The following is an 18,411-nucleotide window of genomic DNA, read 5'->3' on the forward strand; positions in this document are numbered from 1 at the left end:
CAGACGAACTAGAACTATTGGTGTCGTCGCCGAGATTCATTTTGGTTGGATGTTGAGAGAGAATATGTAAAGAGATAGTCGATATGTTCGTATGTACAAATGAATGAGAAACGAGATTTAAATAGAAAATAAAAAACGCGTGCCATCGTCCGCGTAGCCCACAGTGGGGCGGACGATGGACATCGTCCGCGCTATACTCCGCACCCTTAGTATAGGGCGCGACGATCGTCCGCGGCCTATGTCACGCACCCGCAATGGGGCGGACGATGGCGGGGGCGGACGATGCTCGCCATCGGGCGTGTCATCGTCCGCCCCATTGCGGATGGCCTAACATGAGTATAACTTATCAATTATAGTATAAACAACAGACTTTAATCGTGAAAGGTTTGAAATGGCAAATCAAAAATCAGAGACAGAAGAAGGGATTATTACATATTGGAGTCAAGCAACATCTTAGATCCCTTGATCATGTTGACATTTTTAGTATAAACAGCCCTTTGAGATTGAGAGAGTGAGAGTATGAGAAACTCGATCTAAAAGATGAATTATCAATTGGCTACAAACATAAATTAAACTGATAAATGAATGGTACATCTGAAGGATATGCACATCCTTCATCATACCTTCTCAATAACCCTAAGTTTAGCACTTCGACTTCGAGGGTTCAGTCTCTCCTCGGATTCAGATGGTGTCACCGGTCTCTTTGTTAGGATATTTCCATCCTTGCCTCGCACAATCTGTTTAATCCATGCTTCTTTTTCCTTGTACGAATCCAATTTTTCGGAATGGTTCAATTGCTTAGCTCCGTCATCAGAATGGTTTATGATGTCTAGAAATGCCTGCTTCACGATTCTGTCCTCCAAGCTATGGAACGATATGACGGCCAGCCTTCCTCCAGGACCAAGGGAATCAAAACAAGAGTTGATGGAATCCTTCAGCGTGTTGAGTTCATCGTTCACAGCTATTCTCAATGCTTGAAACACGCGTGTTGCAGTCTTAATCCATCCCTGCCTACCTCCTCCTTCAGTTATGGAGAATTCGTGTCAAGTGGAACATAGGAGATTTTATCAAAGATCAAAATTCATATAATTAAAAGGTCTTCCAAGATACACAGGCAAATACAGAGCACAAATCAATAGAATGGGAACACAAAAGGATCCACCTTTTGCCGAAGAACTTGAGTTTCGAATGAGGTCAACTAATTGATGTGTAGTATGCAATCCACCAGTCGACCGAACCCTAACAATTCTCTTGTGGAGAGTGAACCAATTGCTTTCTTCACCATAGTCCCGTAAAATTCGCCCCAATTCAGCATCTGGCCATAAATTTAAAATGTCTTCGGCCTTTAGGCTAGCCTGTCACACCCTGCTCTGGTCAGTTGAAGGACAAACCTAATGAACGTTTCATTTAAACCAGGGACACCTAGAAAATGGAGCTCAAAATGATATTGGCCATTGACTCCATAATCTTACTCACAAACAAAATAGAGTAGCCCAAGCGAACATGAGTCATGCTATTCTAACAAATAATTGCCAGAATAAATATAACATGCAATTACAATAGTAGGATATAACCAGTTGAAATTTCTCTATTCATTTGCAGAAGTGCATAAACATGATCTTTACCACATGTTGAATATCATTTGTAGAATCAAGTTATGTGGGATTATCAATATAGTATCCCACAGAATTAATAAATTTGATGGCCGTCAACATATAGGGTATCACATTGTCTTGCTTTGTTCTAATTCTTCCTTTTCTCCACTGTGTGGGATAAATGAATGGTTTGCTTGACTGAAAACTCTAATTAAATAACTCATTTCTCTTCGGCTGTTATGACACAGTAAACTAAATGACCATCTTGACAATATATGTCTAACATCTTTTCCAGAAATGTCCCTTACATAATCAAATAAAAAGCTGCATAGTTTCTGCCACTATTTTAGTTAATCTAGAATTTATATATCTTTCTATATACAACATAAATTATCATACTGCATATAGAGTTAAAAAAAAGTTATGAAGGGAATAATGGCCTTGATGCAGCAGTAGTTACCTGGGGATTCATCCGCATATCCAGAGGTCCTTCACATAGTACACTAAATCCCCTTTCAGCATTGTTGACCTGCAGACCATAGGTGAGAAAAGTATTTAAACGGATGGAGTGTTACTCCTGGAGTATGAAACATGGTTTCCAGTGTACCTGCATGGATGACATTCCTAAGTCCATCAAAATTCCTTGAACTCCTGGAGACCGATTCTCATCAATATCATGAAGCGCAGTCTTAATACTTTTGAAGTTCTTCACAAGTGTGTGAACTTGTAAGTGTGCTCTAGAGTGGCCTGAATCTTTGTCCAACACATTATTAATTTTATTCTGAGCTATTTGATGGGCAACTGGATCAACATCAAATCCGACATAAAACTCCATTTCTGGATGGGCCTGAATAATCTGAATTTCAAGAGAGCTTTAGTTAGCTAGCCATATTAAGTTGATGGACAACCATAAGACAGTCAAGTAGTACTCCACAAATTACGCGATTGAATAGCTGCAGAAACGTCATTAATCCCACTGTTCTTTGTGTTAATTATCTCACAAGTTTTAGCATGAACATCAGTACAATCTTCTTACTTCAGTTCTACACTTCTACATTAACCTGTGATCTGATACATGAAACCATCCAATTTAGTATGGAAAGGCCACATACACTGTGATTTTGCACAAATGCACCCTCTCTTAATGCCAGTACTCGAATTACCTAAAAGTTCTAGATGTTGTGGATTTTCATTCCCGTCTCATACAGTCTAACTATATGTCCAACTTCAATACTCGAACTCAGGATAAAAACGGAAAAACTAAAACTTAATTTCTGCAGAAACTATCCTACTTACTCCTATTTCTCCAAGAGGCTAATGCAACGAAAAAAATCACACCTCCGACCAGCTCATAGAAGCTATCAAATTAGTATCATCTCTTATTTTATCACATTTACCCCAAAATATCACCACATTACCAACATACACGCATTGAATTAGCAAATAATCAACTCGAACAAATTAAGCAAATCAAAGAGATTGACAAACCGCGGCGGAGTGTCCGCCAGCGCCGAGAGTGCAATCGACGAAGGATTTGAGGTTGACGGTGGCGAAGACGTCGAGCACTTCCCCGATCATGACGGGGACATGAGCAGAAGTATCATCCCCATAGTGCTTGGAGAAAACGTCCTCGTCGAGCTCTCTATCTGACCGCGTTCGCCTCTTCACTAACAGCTCTGCTTTCTGCTTCTGCTGCTGATTGGGTTCGCTTTTGATTTTGCTCTTGCTTTTGCCTTTGTTTCTGACAGCACTATTCACTGCTCGAGCTGTGTAAGAAGTGGAGAATCGAGCGAGAATGATTTTTTGCGGAGAATTGAGAAGCAGCAGCTTTTTGAAGATTGATTGTGCAGAAGCTGAAGCCGCTGGCAATGCCATGGGAGTGAAGAAGACGATAGAAATAATTTAGAATGAAGGTTTATTCACAAAGTATTATGGGCTGCTATTCGATTAATATCTAGGCCCATATCTTAACCCTATGGCCCAACCCATTTTCATTTTATGGAGTAATTGACCTTTTAAAAATTAATAATGACGTGCCATTTATTACTTGGTGCAGACAACTTAATAAATCGTGTATACTTTTAAATTGGATGTGATTTTATTTGCAATTTAACTCCTCATTTATATCACTATACATGATTTTTCGAGGTAAAATTATAATAAAAATATGTTATAGTACATATTACAGTAACAATATGTATTTTATACAACTCCACTTTACTAATTTATTGTATTAAAATTGATGTTATTTCCTATCGAGAATATTAATAAATGAGCAAGCTTATCCAAACAATAATTGTTTAATTGCTCATAATTATCCCCACAAAAACAAGTAAGATTCGGCATTCCTGCTTCGACTTTTGACCACTTTCCATGTCACCCACTCCTCATCTCAGCCGGATCCATTTCCATTTCCATTTCCATTTCCATTTTTAATCGCTTCACCACCGCCTCCGCCGCCGCCAAGATGGATCGAGCTCCGCCGCAAGCGGGCGAACAGCCCCTCAAGCGCAGCTCAGCCGCCTCATCGGCAATGGCATCCTCCACTTCTGGCCATATGGGAAAGCACAGAATGTTAGCTGCAATTTCTTTCCTCAATCAGCAAATCCAAATTATGCAGGCACCCAATCTGTTCACCTTCTATTTCGTTGTTGGAGCAATTTGTTTTCCCAATTCGTTGACATTGAAGAGTTTGCTTATTTATTTATTTTATTTTTATATTATGCAGGATGAGCTAGATGAATTAGAAACTATTGGCGGAGTATCCACTGTTTGTCCAGAGTAAACCCTCTCTCTCAACTACTAATTGTTTTTAATTTTTACAAAATTAGATAATCTACTTTCATTAGAAGGATCAAACTGTTTATCTGGGTGCCAAAAAATTCACTAATTGTCAGTTCAACATTTTAATATTAGTTGCAATAATCTTCAATCTGCATATTCACACAACAAGGCCAATTTTGTTTGGAGGCAAAATGATCAGTGGGAGTTTACTTTGATTGATTAGATAAATGAGATAATACAAGACTTAAAGTACCTGAAGGATCAAACTAATTCTTAGGGACTGTTTGGTAGTCATGTTTGGTTGTAACTATAATGTAAAGAAGTAGACAATAGTAGAAGTATGTTTTTATCACTTGTTTGGTTGTCTTTTTTTCAGATAGCTTGACACGTGATAATGTATCTTGTTCCGTCTCAACTGTGCCAAGTTACATTTTATCTCACGATTATTCATTTTACCTCTATACTCATTCTGTCTTGTCTGACGTAATGCACGCTATTTTAGTAGGTGCAATAACTTAGTCGTGTTCTTATTTTGACTGACAGGGTACTCGCAAGCGTGGATTCAGTTCCAGACGCTCTACTTCCGGTGTAAGGAATTAATCAGCTCGTCTTTTTGTAACGATATAATTAATTAAGTGGATTATGGTAATATTGCTTAATTAAATCATGCTATATTGTTTATTGCAGGACTAGGGCTCCGGTGGAGGCCGACTGGGATAGGTGGTTCCAAGGCGCGCAGAGCTCCCGTAGTCGGCGCCGGTGGATCTGAGCATCTGCTTCTCGTCTTCATCTCCTATGTAAACATATAGTATATGATGATTCTTGAAGCTAGAGAGAGGATGGATGTAAGCTTGTTTGCTCTCTTGTATTCATCTGATTATTCACACAATTGTCACTGTACAAGTATTTGAATTGGTCGAAGTCAACTGTTATCTGTCTCAACTAGTGTCAAAATATTTTAATTACGAAGTTATAAGAAATCAATGTTTTGATTTTATTTATTTATTTTGATTTGATAAGTAGTTGGCTAAACAAGGTCAAATACTGGGTTCCTGCTTTGAATGAGCCCAGTACTCAACTTTGCTTATTCAAATCAATGTATGTATGCAGACTTGTTTTTTTGTGACATGTTTGAAATACTAATACGGTAGGCAGAATAATAAATTTGTAGCAAGACTAGTAAGTTGTGTGGATCTTATTATCATAAAGGGATAATGTCAGATTTTATTTGTAGACAGACATAGAATAAAATTTCTATCTTGAATAGATTCGAGAGTATTATTCATGTGAAATATGTTTACAAGGCAAAAAGAGTATAAATGGCCGTTCTAATAAAATAAGCTAGTTGAAATTTTCGCATGAATTAAGAAAATCATTATGAAAGGCAATTGCTTCTTAAGAAAATCATTATGAAAGGCAATTGCTTCTTAAGAAAATCATTATGAAAGACAATTATACAAGCACATTTTATATACACATATTTATTCTTAGACAATTATTAAATTCTAGAGAGTTAAATATGGTATATTAGCAAATGAATTAAAATCATTACCTAACCCGATCACAAAGAGAAGGTGCACGTTTTAAGGAAACATTTTGGTGAATGTGTTTCTTGATTAGCAAGACATATGTTAGGGTTTAGAATTCTATATAATAGAATTCTATCGTATTTTCGTTCATTGAGAAATAAAGTTAATTACTTGTTCTCGTTCCCCGGTTCTGGCGGAAATCGCCCCCTAGCACCTCAACTAGGGTTTATCTTGTTCTTCGTAATCATTCTTGTTCTTCGTTTCCATACAAATCGTTGGTGCTCTAGTCCGATAGATGAAGGGTCTATCATTATGGGTGAATATTTGAAGAAAAAGGTCAAATTAATTTATAGTTAATTACCCTACATTATATGCACTTAATGAATTCGTGATAGTTAATTTTGATTATCTCGGATTAGCTCAAAATCAAACAAAATAAGCCGTGGTTTGGTAGTCAAAAGTTTATCTATATCTACTTAACATTTTTTTACATGGACCAAATTATGCTTAAATATCCAAACAATATCCGAGTAGAATTCAATTATGATTTTAAATGGGAAAATTATGCAGACATAATATGGTTGAGGGATCCATTCAAAAATTTCTACCGAGACTGAGATTTTCAGATCGCGTGTGACAACTATTGGGATAACTCCACTGACGTGAGAAACTTTCCAAATGGAGGGTTCAACTACGTGAAATCGAACAACCAGACCATCAAGTTCTACAAATTCTGGTACAATGGCAAGGAATATTTTCCAGGCAAACACGACCAAGACGTGCTGAACATGATAAAGGACAAACCGTTTATCCACAGAATCGGGCTGGAGTTCCAGTTCTTGGACACAGCACACTTCGGGGGATTCTGTGAGCCCAGCAAGGATCTAGATGAGGTGATCACCATGCATGCCAATTGCTGCACAGACATTCAACACAAGATGCATGATCTTACCATAGTCATCGATGATTGGAAAAGGTATATGGCCCTTCCACCTTCAAATAGGAATTCCACTATTAGATCTTGGACCGTTCCTAGAATTTGTGGCTAAACATTTTATGTCTCTCTCTACATGTGATAATTACAAAATTGTGTAGTTGCATGTAGTTGAATGGCTTTCTAAACTCAAGATTGTTTTTAGCTATAACCAGGGGCAAACCCATGTGTAAGTCGGGAGGAGCTAAAGCTCTCAATAAAATTATTTTTTAAACCTTTTTCTTTTATAAATTTTTAAAATTTAGTCAAGTTTAATGGAAATGTAAAAGTCCCTATAAATAATCTAAAACATACTATAAATAATCTAAAACATCCAAAATATAGGACTTTAAACAAAATTTATAAATCACAGCCCCTACCATTATTTATTTATGTGTTCTCCCCTAATTATAACTCAATAACTATAATATGCTTTGATGAGTCTAAAATAAAGCATATGCATACATATACCATAAATTAAATACCCATTGATAATTATCGTTTAAATCACATATTTTCATTGATAATTGGAAGTCCGTAACTTTTGAAACTAGAATATGAAATTACAACTTTCATTTTCTGGAATTGTTCCATAATGGTCAAAATTAATGTGACAACAAAACGATGTTGTTTCGGATAAAATGACAAAATTTTATTTTGAGTATCGATGAAAATGACATCAATTTATCCGAACCAATGTGATTTTTGTGTCACATGATTTTCGATTTTGAATATTGTGGGTAAATTGCAAAAAATTGAAAATTTGGAAACACGCGATTTTATATTCTACTTTGAAAAACTATAAGAGTGGGCTAAATTTAACAAAAAGTTTTAAGTGGTAATTATCCTAATATCAACAGCATCAATAATAACATATGTCCACATTCAACATCGATAGCTCCATTTATATGCTCATTCTAAAATAATGAATCCACCAAAATTAGTCGAATAGTGGACGTTGATATCATGTACAAGGCTAAATATGATAATATGTCTATTTTTCATTTTGGGTCATTCATCATTATACATCTCATCTACTTTTTACTATATGTAATCAGTAAATTTCACGATCTACTAATCCATTTCATTCTATTCACATTCATTACTATGTACAAACGAGAATCACATTCTCAACTTTTTACACCTATATATCTTGATCTTTTTAATACTTGTATAGAGTCAAAGTTAAACAATTGTAGGAGAGAGTATATGATAATGTCCTATGAATCAAAGAAATCCAATTCATGTGGAGAATGATGAGTTTATTTACATTTATCACGTTCATATTTTATTTCTATTTTGTTTTGAACAGCGAATTAAAAATTCGAATTATCAATCATTTAATAACAGCTAGTGACAGTGCGAATTAGCTTTTTTTTTATAGGAGTATATAATTGTTAATACTTGAAGGCAATAAAAAAAAGAAGACATTTCTTGCAAGTTCGTGGTGCCTACTTTTCTCGAGGGAAATGAAGCGACTTTAGCGATAACCGACACCATTTTACACTTCGATTGCAAATACTACCTAACTATCAAAATTAACATTAAAAACCCTAAACCCTTATAATCTTGGAAAGACCATCAATAATTTATTTGTCCATTTAGTCAAGCACGCCATTCGAATATACAAGTACTTAAAACCACAGACAACATCAATTAAATAAGCTCTATTTTTTTGTAAGTAGGAATCAATTCAATCAATGATCTTTAAATAATTCAGAACTATTATATAATTCACTTTATTATTATTATTATTATAGTTGTTATTAAAGATTTCGCAAGTCGAGGTTAAGATTACTACCTTACCTCATTGCCTGTGCAAGTAAAAACTAAATAAGTCACTTCCATTTAATCACAAAAATGATTATTTCATCCAAATAATTTCATTTACTTTTTCCGGTAACGCATATTGAATTGGAAAAATTAAGAAGAAAATACTTTATATCGACGGCGTTTCATATTTTTTTACATTTCTTCTCCTCTTAGCTAATGAATTAAACTTAATAGGTTGAGTGTCGAATATCAAGTTCAACCAATAGAATATTTTAATTGGATGATGAAGAGACGACAACGACTAATATATTTTAAATTATAGTTGAAAATCCACATATGAGTGCTTATTTAATTTAGCATGATTTATAATACCAAGTATACAACTCTAATTTCCGGTAGAATACAAAGTGAAAGATTGACTAAATTGGTTAGGTAAGACTATATACTATAATATATCCAAATCCTAATCAAATTAGTCATGCAATCGAAATAGAGAAGGCCAAAAGAAATGCAATCATCGGCAACGAGAGGCGGTGGTATGGATGGCTCCACCACCAAAGGCGACTGCGACACCCTCGAGTCCGGTGGCTACCACCGCGACACCAACCACAAGTCGATGCTCTCCGGCGTGGCTATCAAAATAACATTGATGTTTGTGTTGGTCGGCACATCCGTCCTTATTCTCAATCAATCTAGCTATCCTTTGGAGTTTTTTCGGAACCATAGTTCGTTCTCGGGGGCATCTTGTGCTGATTCGTCTTCAGTTCATCAATACACGTTGCCAATCCCGCCTTCTTCTCCGGTATGTTAATTTATGTGGATAAATATTTACTAACTTTTGGTCTTCTTCTATTTCATTATTAAATGTAACAAATTACTGATCAATATTCTATATTTCGATTTGAATGAAGAATGAATCAAGTTAGAAGGGGTCCATTTTTCTGACTTGGGGAAAAGATTTCTAGAAAGCTCGTGTATTAAACTAAATTATTTACGACGTCTAATTGCATATTTTCCATAACAGACCCTACCAATTTGGCTATATATCAACGTCGAATTGTTTAAAAATTCCATAGTCAATTTATTCACAAATTTGCTTAATTATTTTTGTAGCTACTAAATCTGACTTTTCATATGCATGAGCGCTGCTATTTTAATATGCAATTAGTTATTAAATGCGTAATGTATCGTCCTCATAGAAAAAAAATACTTTTTCACATTCATTTTTGTATTTATATTTTTTAAAAAAATAATTAAATATGTGAAATACCAAAGTTTGAGTAACTAAATATTTTTTTCGTAATAGTAATATTTTTTTCCACCAGAAATCTAAGTATGATTTCTAACAATCATAAAAAAGTCGATAATACTTAATTTATAATTACCCTCCCAAAGCAACAAATGCAGAGCACATTTTTGAGCAATTTTTGGTTACAAAATTGAAAATAGGCGAAAGATGAGAACATCGAATTGGAGAAGACGTTGAGAAAGGCGGCGATGAAGGACAACAAGACGGTGATAATCACGACTCTGAACGCGGCGTGGTCGGAGCCTAATTCGCTCTTCGATCTATTTCTGGAGAGCTTCAGAATCGGAGACGGAACGGCGCACCTGTTGGATCACGTGGTGGTCGGCGCGTTCGACGAGACGGCGTACGAGCGGTGCAAGGCGGCGGGCCTCCACTGCTACGCCGTGACGACGGAGGGCGTGGACTTCTCAGGCGAAGCGTTTTTCATGAGCGAGGATTATCTGAAGATGATGTGGCGAAGGATTGATCTTCTTCGCACTGTTCTCGAATTGGGATTTGACTTCGTCTTCACGGTAATTTGCACTTCACCCCCTTGATTTAATGGAATATTAATTTTTATAAATTATTTGAGTTATAAAAACGCGATTTGTGAGTAAAAAAAGTTTATTTTATCAAAAATAAAATAGATTGAAACTTTCGCGTAGGAATTAAGTATAATACTTAAACCGAAATTATTGAATTAGTATCGATTGAAAAAAAATTAAGCTCGGTCCGAATGCTGATGTATTGGGCCGCTATCGGCTTGAAAAAGCCCATATTCTACGCCTAACAATTCGGGGCTTGACTTAATTCTTTAACCCATTCATTCATGAATATTTGAAGATTAAGATCAAATAAAACTAAATTAATCAATTCATGAAAGTTAATATTGAATTATGTTAGATTAGCTCAAAATAAAACAAAATAAACGTGTGCTTCGGTAGTGAAAAAGTTGATTTATATTTACTTAACATTTTTAACATGAGCCAAATTATGTGTAAATATTCAATCAGCATGCAAGTAGAGAATTCGATAATGATTTGAAATGGGAAAATTAACCAGGATGCAGACGTAATGTGGTTGAGGGATCCATTCAAAAAATTCTACGAAGACGGGGATTTTCAGATCGCGTGCGACCACTATTGGGCCAACTACACTGACGTGAGCAACTCCCCAAATGGAGGGTTCAATTACGTGAAATCAAACAACCGGACCATCGAGTTCTACAAATTCTGGCACAACGGTCGGGAATATTTTCCGGGCCGACACGACCAAGACGTGCTGAACATGATAAAGGACAACCCAATTATCCCTCGAATCGGGCTGGAGTTTCGGTTCCTGGACACGGCCTACTTTGGGGGGTTCTGTGAACCCAGCAAGGATTTAGATGAGGTGATCACCATGCATGCCAATTGCTGCATCGGCATTCCAAACAAGATGCATGATCTTACCATGCTCATCGATGATTGGAAAAGGTATATGGCATTGCCACCTTCAAATAGGAATTCCACTACTAAATCTTGGACAGTTCCTAGAATTTGTGGCTAGACAATATAAATCTCTCTCTACTTGTGATAATTACAAAATTGTGTATTATGCATGGGCATGGATGTCAGCTACAAATTCTTTTGCTAAGGAATTGAACAAATGGAATTAGCTGTATTTTCTTAAAGTGAATTGTTTTATAAACTCGAGATGGTTTTTAATTAGTACTCAAATGTAGAGCTATAATAATATTTTAGTTTTGTTTGTTTTACAATATGCGCAATAGAATTCATTCGAGTCATCTTAGTGAGGATTTAATTCATGCATTTATTGATAGAATAATAGGATGTAGATGTAATACTACTATATATAGTTGAGGGATTCACATTAATTGACTCGTCTACACATTGTTTCACATCAAGCATAGGCATAAGTATACCATAAAACGTTCACATAAGTAATCACAATTCGTCACATATAACAACAATAATATCAAGTGATAATCGTCATTTAAATCACTAGAAACACCTTCACCTTGTATTACCAGTAGCAGCATTGTTGGGAGGAGAGGGAAGAAGGGCGGCAGTGGTGAAAACTACTGGCGACGCAAATGAAGAGGAAGAAGAAGAAGAAGAAGAAGAAGAAGAAGAAGAAGAAGAAGAAGAAGAAGAAGAAGAAGAAGAAGAAGAAGAAGAAGAAGAAGAAGAAGAAGAAGAAGAAGGAAATCGAGAGAAAGAATTGCGTGTGCTAACTACAACAAATTTTAGCTAGGATGAATTATTTTGGGATTTGATTTGCTTCTCCCTTGTTTATCTTTTGACCAATTTTCTTTCTTGACTCTGAGTTCAACTACAACAAAAAAAATTCAAACCCTTCATTTTCAATCGAAAAAATAAATTTTGCCTAATCCTATATTTTTGGTATTACAATAGGGGCTATCTATATCCATTTAGGTCAATAATTGTAAACAGTTCGTGATTACGAAATTGCGTATTATGCTTGGGCATGTTTGTTACCTAATTCTTCTTTTGGGAATTGAATAAACGGTCAAATTTGTGTGTGTTTTTTTTGAAGGTTAATTGCTTTATAAATGAAACAAGATTGTGGCCATGAAAAAAAACCCAACTTTTGTTAATAATTGCAAATTCGACGCACAAAAATTGCCAGTTTTATTATTATTACCAAGGAGGATCACGTATAACATCTTATGGATCCCACCATCACTTATCATGTTTGTGTGTGTAGCATGAGATAATATATGTGATCTCTTGTGAATTCCATTGGAATTGAATTATAATTTCAAGTTTTTCAATTCTATGATTTGAATTTCATATTAAAAAGTAGAAAATTGGAATTCCAAATATTTATAAAATTAGATAGCTTCACTATATACCCACTACACACATTTCACACACACCACACACACACACACATTTCACACGTTTCACACACTACACACACTGGACACATCTCACACACTACACACATTTCACACACTACACAAATTTCACACACTTCACACTTTACACACATTTTACACATTTCAAGCATTCGATTTTTAGATTTTTTTTTTCAGTTTTAGATTTTTTTCCCGATTTGAATAAAAAAACTAAAATTTTCCAAAATTTTAAACTGAACCAAATTTGAAATTTTAGTCTGTGAATAATGTGTGTATTTTGGGTATAGTGTGTATTTTGTGTAGTGTGTGTATATTGTGTGTAATGTGTGTAGTATGTGTATTTTTGTATAGTGTATGTAGGGTGTTTATTTTGTGTATAGCGTGTGTGTATAGTGTGTAGTATGTGGAGTGTGTTTTTATATAGTGTGTGCAGTGTGTGTATTTTGTGTATTGTATGTGTGTGCAATGTGTGTGTATTGTGTGCATTGAATGTATTTTGTGTAGTGTGTGTATATTGTATACAGTGTGTGTATTCTGTGTATAGTGTAGTGTGTGCGGTGTGTGTGAAGTGTGTGCGGTGTGTGTGAAGTATTTGTATTTTGCGTATAGTGTGTGCACAAATTATTCAAATTCAATTTCATATAAATTACTTCACTTTACCAAACATAAGATTGGAATTGAATTAAATTCCTTCTAATTCAATTCCATAAAATTCCAATTCCAATTCTAATTTTAATTCCGTATACCAAACGGAGGCTTATAGTTCTTTTTGGGGGGGTCAAAACAAGGTAATTATAGAATTTAAAATGTATATGCTCTTCTAATATCTCCAATCAGCAGTAGTAATTTGTAATCATAAATCAAAATATACTGTCTTTTGCATTTTTCTATATTTAATCTTTTATTAGCCAACTAATGGAAACTTTGCGGGATGAATAAAATTATTGTTTTGCCATAGTTGAAAACCCACATACAAACGAATATTTAATTTAGCATAGTATATCTCGGACTTTATCATTTTTCATTTAATTTCGCATAAATTATGATATACAGCGGACTTTTGCCATAGTTGACAAAAAAAATCCACATAGTTAGCTAGGGCATATTTAATTTTGGCATTTTTCATAATAGTATACAAAGTTGAAATTTGAGCTTTATAATATCGTAGGCACTATATAATCCTAGTCCTAATAAGGGTAGTAATGCAATCTGAATAGAAAATGCATCCAGCAGCAACAAGTGATGGCTCCGCTGCCGAAGGCGACGGCGACACCCTTGAGTCCGTCAGCTACCACCGTGACAGCAACCACAAGCATATGTTCTCCGGCGTGGCTATCAAAATAACATTGATGCTTGTGGTGTTAGGCACAACCCTCCTTATTCTCAACCAATCTAACTATCCTATCATGTTTTTTCGAAACCTTAATTCCAATGCTAATTTGTTTTCGTTTCCTCAATACATGCCGCCTATTCCGCCACCTACTTCTTTGGTATGTGTCTCATCGCTTTCTTATAATTATTTGATTGCATGTAAGATCTTTTTTGTAAATTGGTGACAATTAGTTATTTCGTCTGGCAGTGCGCCTCTCATTTTTTTCATTTTTGTCCGTTCATTACTATATACTCTTATGTACGTTCAATCTACTCATATTTTATTATAAAATTACAAAATGGGGACTGGATATCCAAAATTTTCAGGTCAAGTCCCCACGGCCAAAAGACGAGAATATCGAATTGGAGAAGACGTTGAGAAGTGCAGTGATGAAGGACAACCGGACGGTGATAATCACGAATCTAAACGCGGCGTGGACGGAACCAAATTCCGTCTTCGATCTATTTGTGGAGAGCTTCAAGATCGGAAATGGAACGGCGCACCTCTTGGATCACTTAGTGGTCTACGCGTTCGACAAGACAGCGTACGAGCGTTGCAAGGCAGCGGCGCACCTCCACTGCTACGCTGTCACGACGGAGGGCGTGGACTTCTCCGGCGAGGCGTATTTCATGAGCGAGGATTATCTGAAGATGACGTGGCGAAAGATTGAGCTTCTGCGCACTGTTCTTGAATTGGGATACGACTTCATTTACACGGTACAAATAGTTACATCAATTATGCAATTTTACCAAACCAATTATTTGGAATCGAATAAGAGTATTATAACTTCAAATCTAATTTAACCAAATTCCAAAAAGTTGCAATTTCAATGCATTATATTGTCAATTGATGATAGGAGGAGAGGCCCATGAGTGAGACTTATATAGTGGATTAAGCTCTTTGTGTTCATCGATATGTGATATTGTTACGTTTATTTTATGTTTCAATTGCCAACAACATTTAGGATGTAGATGTAATGTGGTTTAGAAATCCATTCAAAAAAAAATTATGCGCACTGTTCTTGAATTGGGATACGACTTCATTTATACGGTACAAATAGTTACATCAATTATGTAATTTTACCAAACAAATGAAGAATATTATAAACTTCAAATCTAATTTTAACCAAATTCCAAAAAATTGCAATCACAACGCAATTTTGGAGTAGTATTTATATTGATCTTTTTTCACTTTATAACATTTAGGATGCAGATGTGATGTGGTTTAGAAATCCATTCAAAAAATTCTACACCGATGGGGATATCGAGATGTCGTGCGACCACTACATCGCCAACTACAATGATGTGAGCAACACCGCAAATACAGGGTTGACGTACGTGAAATCCAACAACAGGACCATCGAGTTATACAAGTATTGGTACAATGCGCGGGAGTATTTCCCAGGCAAACACGACCAAGACGTGTTGAACATGATAAAGGGAAACCTGTTAGTCCACCAAATAGGGTTAGAGTTCCGTTTCTTGGATACGGCCTACTTCGGGGGATTCTGTGAACCCAACAAGGATTTGGATGAGGTGATCACCATGCATGCCAATTGCTGCATAGGCATTCAAAACAAGATGCATGATCTTACCATGATCATCCATGATTGGAAAAGGTATATGGATTTGCCATCTTCAAATAGGAATTCCACTACTACATCTTGGACCGTTCCCAGAATTTGTCACTAACCAAAAAAATTTAATTGCTTTATACTAACTGTATTAGACCAAGATTGGGTATTCAATATTGACAAGTTTACATGAAGTTACCAATAAGGCTATTTGACTATGAAAGTTTATCTCAACAATTTTTTTGTAACATTTATCACAACTTCATATTTAATACTTGAGCAATAAATTTTCAAACCATCGTAGTTAATATGCATGTTATACTATACGAAAATTTGTGATATGAATTAGGGCTAATGGTCGTTTACAAAACGAACTTTGCATACTTTTTTATTATGGTCTGGATTATTTGAACAATACACAACGTCCCACTCTATATCAAGGATTTAACAAATTATCTTTTGGAAACATACAATGTACTAGTTTCTATCTTAAGTCGTCTTTACCTCCGATTATGATGCAAAAGCAAAACTCTTCTATTTGTTTGCACCGCCTAGTTTTTGAGAAAATACACCAAAGTGTCATTATAAGGTGGTGTATTCAACCATTTAATTTTTGACAAATGGAAATATAAATAACTAGACATGCCAACTAATGCAAGTATTTTTAGAAGATACTTATTAAACCATTTTTATAGAATATTGCATAATCTTAATTCTTAAAATATGAAAATTGTCAATATTTTTTCTTCCTATATATAAATATATTGACACACTTATATAGTTATAATTTAATTTTTATTTTCATATTAAGTTACTAAGTAAATATACAACCTATTTAATGAATTAAAATCTTAAAAATTTTATTAAAGCACTTTTATGGAATATTGTATAATCTTAAAATATAAAAATTGCTAGTAATATTTTTTCCTCCTATGTATAAATATATTTACGTACTTAAATAGTTATCATTTAATTTTTACTTTCATACTAAGTTACTAAGTACATACTACCTCCATATTTTAAAATAGAAACCATTTTCATTTTGGACCTGTCTCTTAAAAATAGAAATTTTAGAAATTTTCTATTTTTAGGCGTGGACCTCACAATCCACTGACACTAATTTTACTACTTTTTCTCTTCCTCTTTCTTACTTTATTCATTTTTCATTCTCTTTCTTACTTTACCATTTTTTCTCTCTTACTTTACTAATTGTGCATTAATTAGTGACACCAAGTTATATTGCCAACTTGGTGTACCAAGACCATGGAATATTTTCTCATTGAGGTGTCTCCACTAGAATATGGTTTCGCTGGCTGAGTTGTAACATTAATTTTCATTAAATACCTTAAATTTGACAACCCCCTCTCCTGAAAATTAATTATTTACGTTACCATAAATAAATGAGAGGTGAATGAAAAGTAGTATATATAAACGCAAAACTGTATAGAAAAATGCACCCTCATATATATTTATTTATCTTCTCCATAGAAAAAATAGTAGAAATAGTTAGCAAATATGAAATCGTCAAGAATGGGAAATGTGGTTATAATTTTAATAGTCCTTATAATTGCTGCTAATTACGCAACGGCGCAAATTATCGACGGTGACTATTACCCTCTTTGCATGCAAAATTGCTATGACGCTTGTAATGGTCAGAGTTACTGTGGTGACCGGTGTTATAAGTTTTGTGAAACCTATCGGAACTCACCGCCACCTCACAAATCACGCCTGATTCAATGATTTATGAAATAAACCTGTAACTTATGATGCGCATGCTCTATTACAACAATAATAAGTGCATTTTATGTGTCTTAATAACTACCTATATATTATCTATTGTAATACTTTTAATAAAACCTTACACTTTTATATTAGTCTTAATAAATATGTGTTTTATATACACCCGTCTTATAAAAATTGATACTTTTGGAACGATATGACTTGTGAGTTTTAATACACAAGTATGAGAGAAATAGATATAATTTTTTTTATATTGTTAGTGAAGTAAATAAAGGATGAGAACCATCTCATTAGATAGAAAAAGATTTCCAAAAATAGAAGTGGAATATTTTTATGAGATGGACCAATATGGAAAGAGCGTCTATATTTATTGGACAAATAGAGTACAGTAGATGTTTTATAATTGCAAATTATTAATGCTTAAAGTTTTTTTTTCTATGCACCAGCATTTTGATATATGTAAATGTATTTTGTTAGTGTTAGAAAATCGATTTGAAATACTAATAATAAACACTAAAATCAAATAACGTCGAATAGTTTAGACTATATTGGGAGTATTATAGTTTGCTTGATTAAGCTTTCAAATACTAATAATAAATACTAAAATCGAATAACGTCGCATCACATCCTTATAAAGAGACTTGTACACAAATAATGAAGAAACTACTTCTATTTTATTCTAGTATATCACCCGTGCGATCCATTATATTTCATTCAAGATTTATAATACTATTATAAAATTATTTATTAAAATTAGTCTATAAATATTAATTAAAAATCTGCAAAAACTACAAACACGCATCAACAATAAACACACATCAGCAATATACTGATATAGTACTCCATAATTGACAACATTTAATAGTTCAATAGTGTAATCATACCATCAAAAAATTAATT

At 34.5% G+C, this 18,411-nt stretch overlaps 4 protein-coding genes across 4 annotated transcripts; 3 read left to right on the forward strand and 1 right to left on the reverse strand.

Annotated features, from left to right (window-relative positions):
• Window positions 1-370: 370 nt before the first annotated feature.
• On the reverse strand, window positions 371-3,492 carry LOC121752408 (ribosomal RNA small subunit methyltransferase H-like). Its single transcript, XM_042147468.1, has 5 exons — window positions 3,084-3,492; window positions 2,203-2,451; window positions 2,056-2,124; window positions 1,163-1,355; window positions 371-1,021 (listed from the first exon to the last, which is right to left on the reverse strand). The coding sequence occupies exons 1-5, from the start codon at window positions 3,468-3,470 to the stop codon at window positions 618-620; spliced, it is 1,302 nt and encodes a 433-aa protein (XP_042003402.1). The 5' UTR covers window positions 3,471-3,492; the 3' UTR covers window positions 371-617.
• A 430-nt stretch (window positions 3,493-3,922) lies between these two features.
• LOC121750802 (guanine nucleotide-binding protein subunit gamma 2-like) lies at window positions 3,923-5,376 on the forward strand. Its single transcript, XM_042145413.1, has 4 exons — window positions 3,923-4,215; window positions 4,324-4,376; window positions 4,923-4,967; window positions 5,067-5,376. Exons 1-4 carry the CDS (start codon window positions 4,063-4,065, stop codon window positions 5,146-5,148), a joined length of 333 nt encoding a protein of 110 aa, XP_042001347.1. The 5' UTR covers window positions 3,923-4,062; the 3' UTR covers window positions 5,149-5,376.
• A 3,715-nt stretch (window positions 5,377-9,091) lies between these two features.
• LOC121750585 (uncharacterized protein At4g15970-like) lies at window positions 9,092-11,698 on the forward strand. The gene is made up of 3 exons (XM_042145144.1): window positions 9,092-9,456; window positions 10,104-10,475; window positions 11,005-11,698. The coding sequence occupies exons 1-3, from the start codon at window positions 9,163-9,165 to the stop codon at window positions 11,488-11,490; spliced, it is 1,152 nt and encodes a 383-aa protein (XP_042001078.1). The 5' UTR covers window positions 9,092-9,162; the 3' UTR covers window positions 11,491-11,698.
• Window positions 11,699-14,034: 2,336 nt separating this feature from the next.
• On the forward strand, window positions 14,035-16,045 carry LOC121752938 (uncharacterized protein At4g15970-like). The gene is made up of 3 exons (XM_042148041.1): window positions 14,035-14,316; window positions 14,525-14,914; window positions 15,404-16,045. The coding sequence occupies exons 1-3, from the start codon at window positions 14,047-14,049 to the stop codon at window positions 15,887-15,889; spliced, it is 1,146 nt and encodes a 381-aa protein (XP_042003975.1). The 5' UTR covers window positions 14,035-14,046; the 3' UTR covers window positions 15,890-16,045.
• The last annotated feature ends 2,366 nt before the right edge of the window (window positions 16,046-18,411 follow it).

The sequence above is a fragment of the Salvia splendens genome, chromosome 10, assembly GCF_004379255.2.
Source record: "Salvia splendens isolate huo1 chromosome 10, SspV2, whole genome shotgun sequence".
Lineage (NCBI taxonomy): Eukaryota > Viridiplantae > Streptophyta > Magnoliopsida > Lamiales > Lamiaceae > Salvia > Salvia splendens.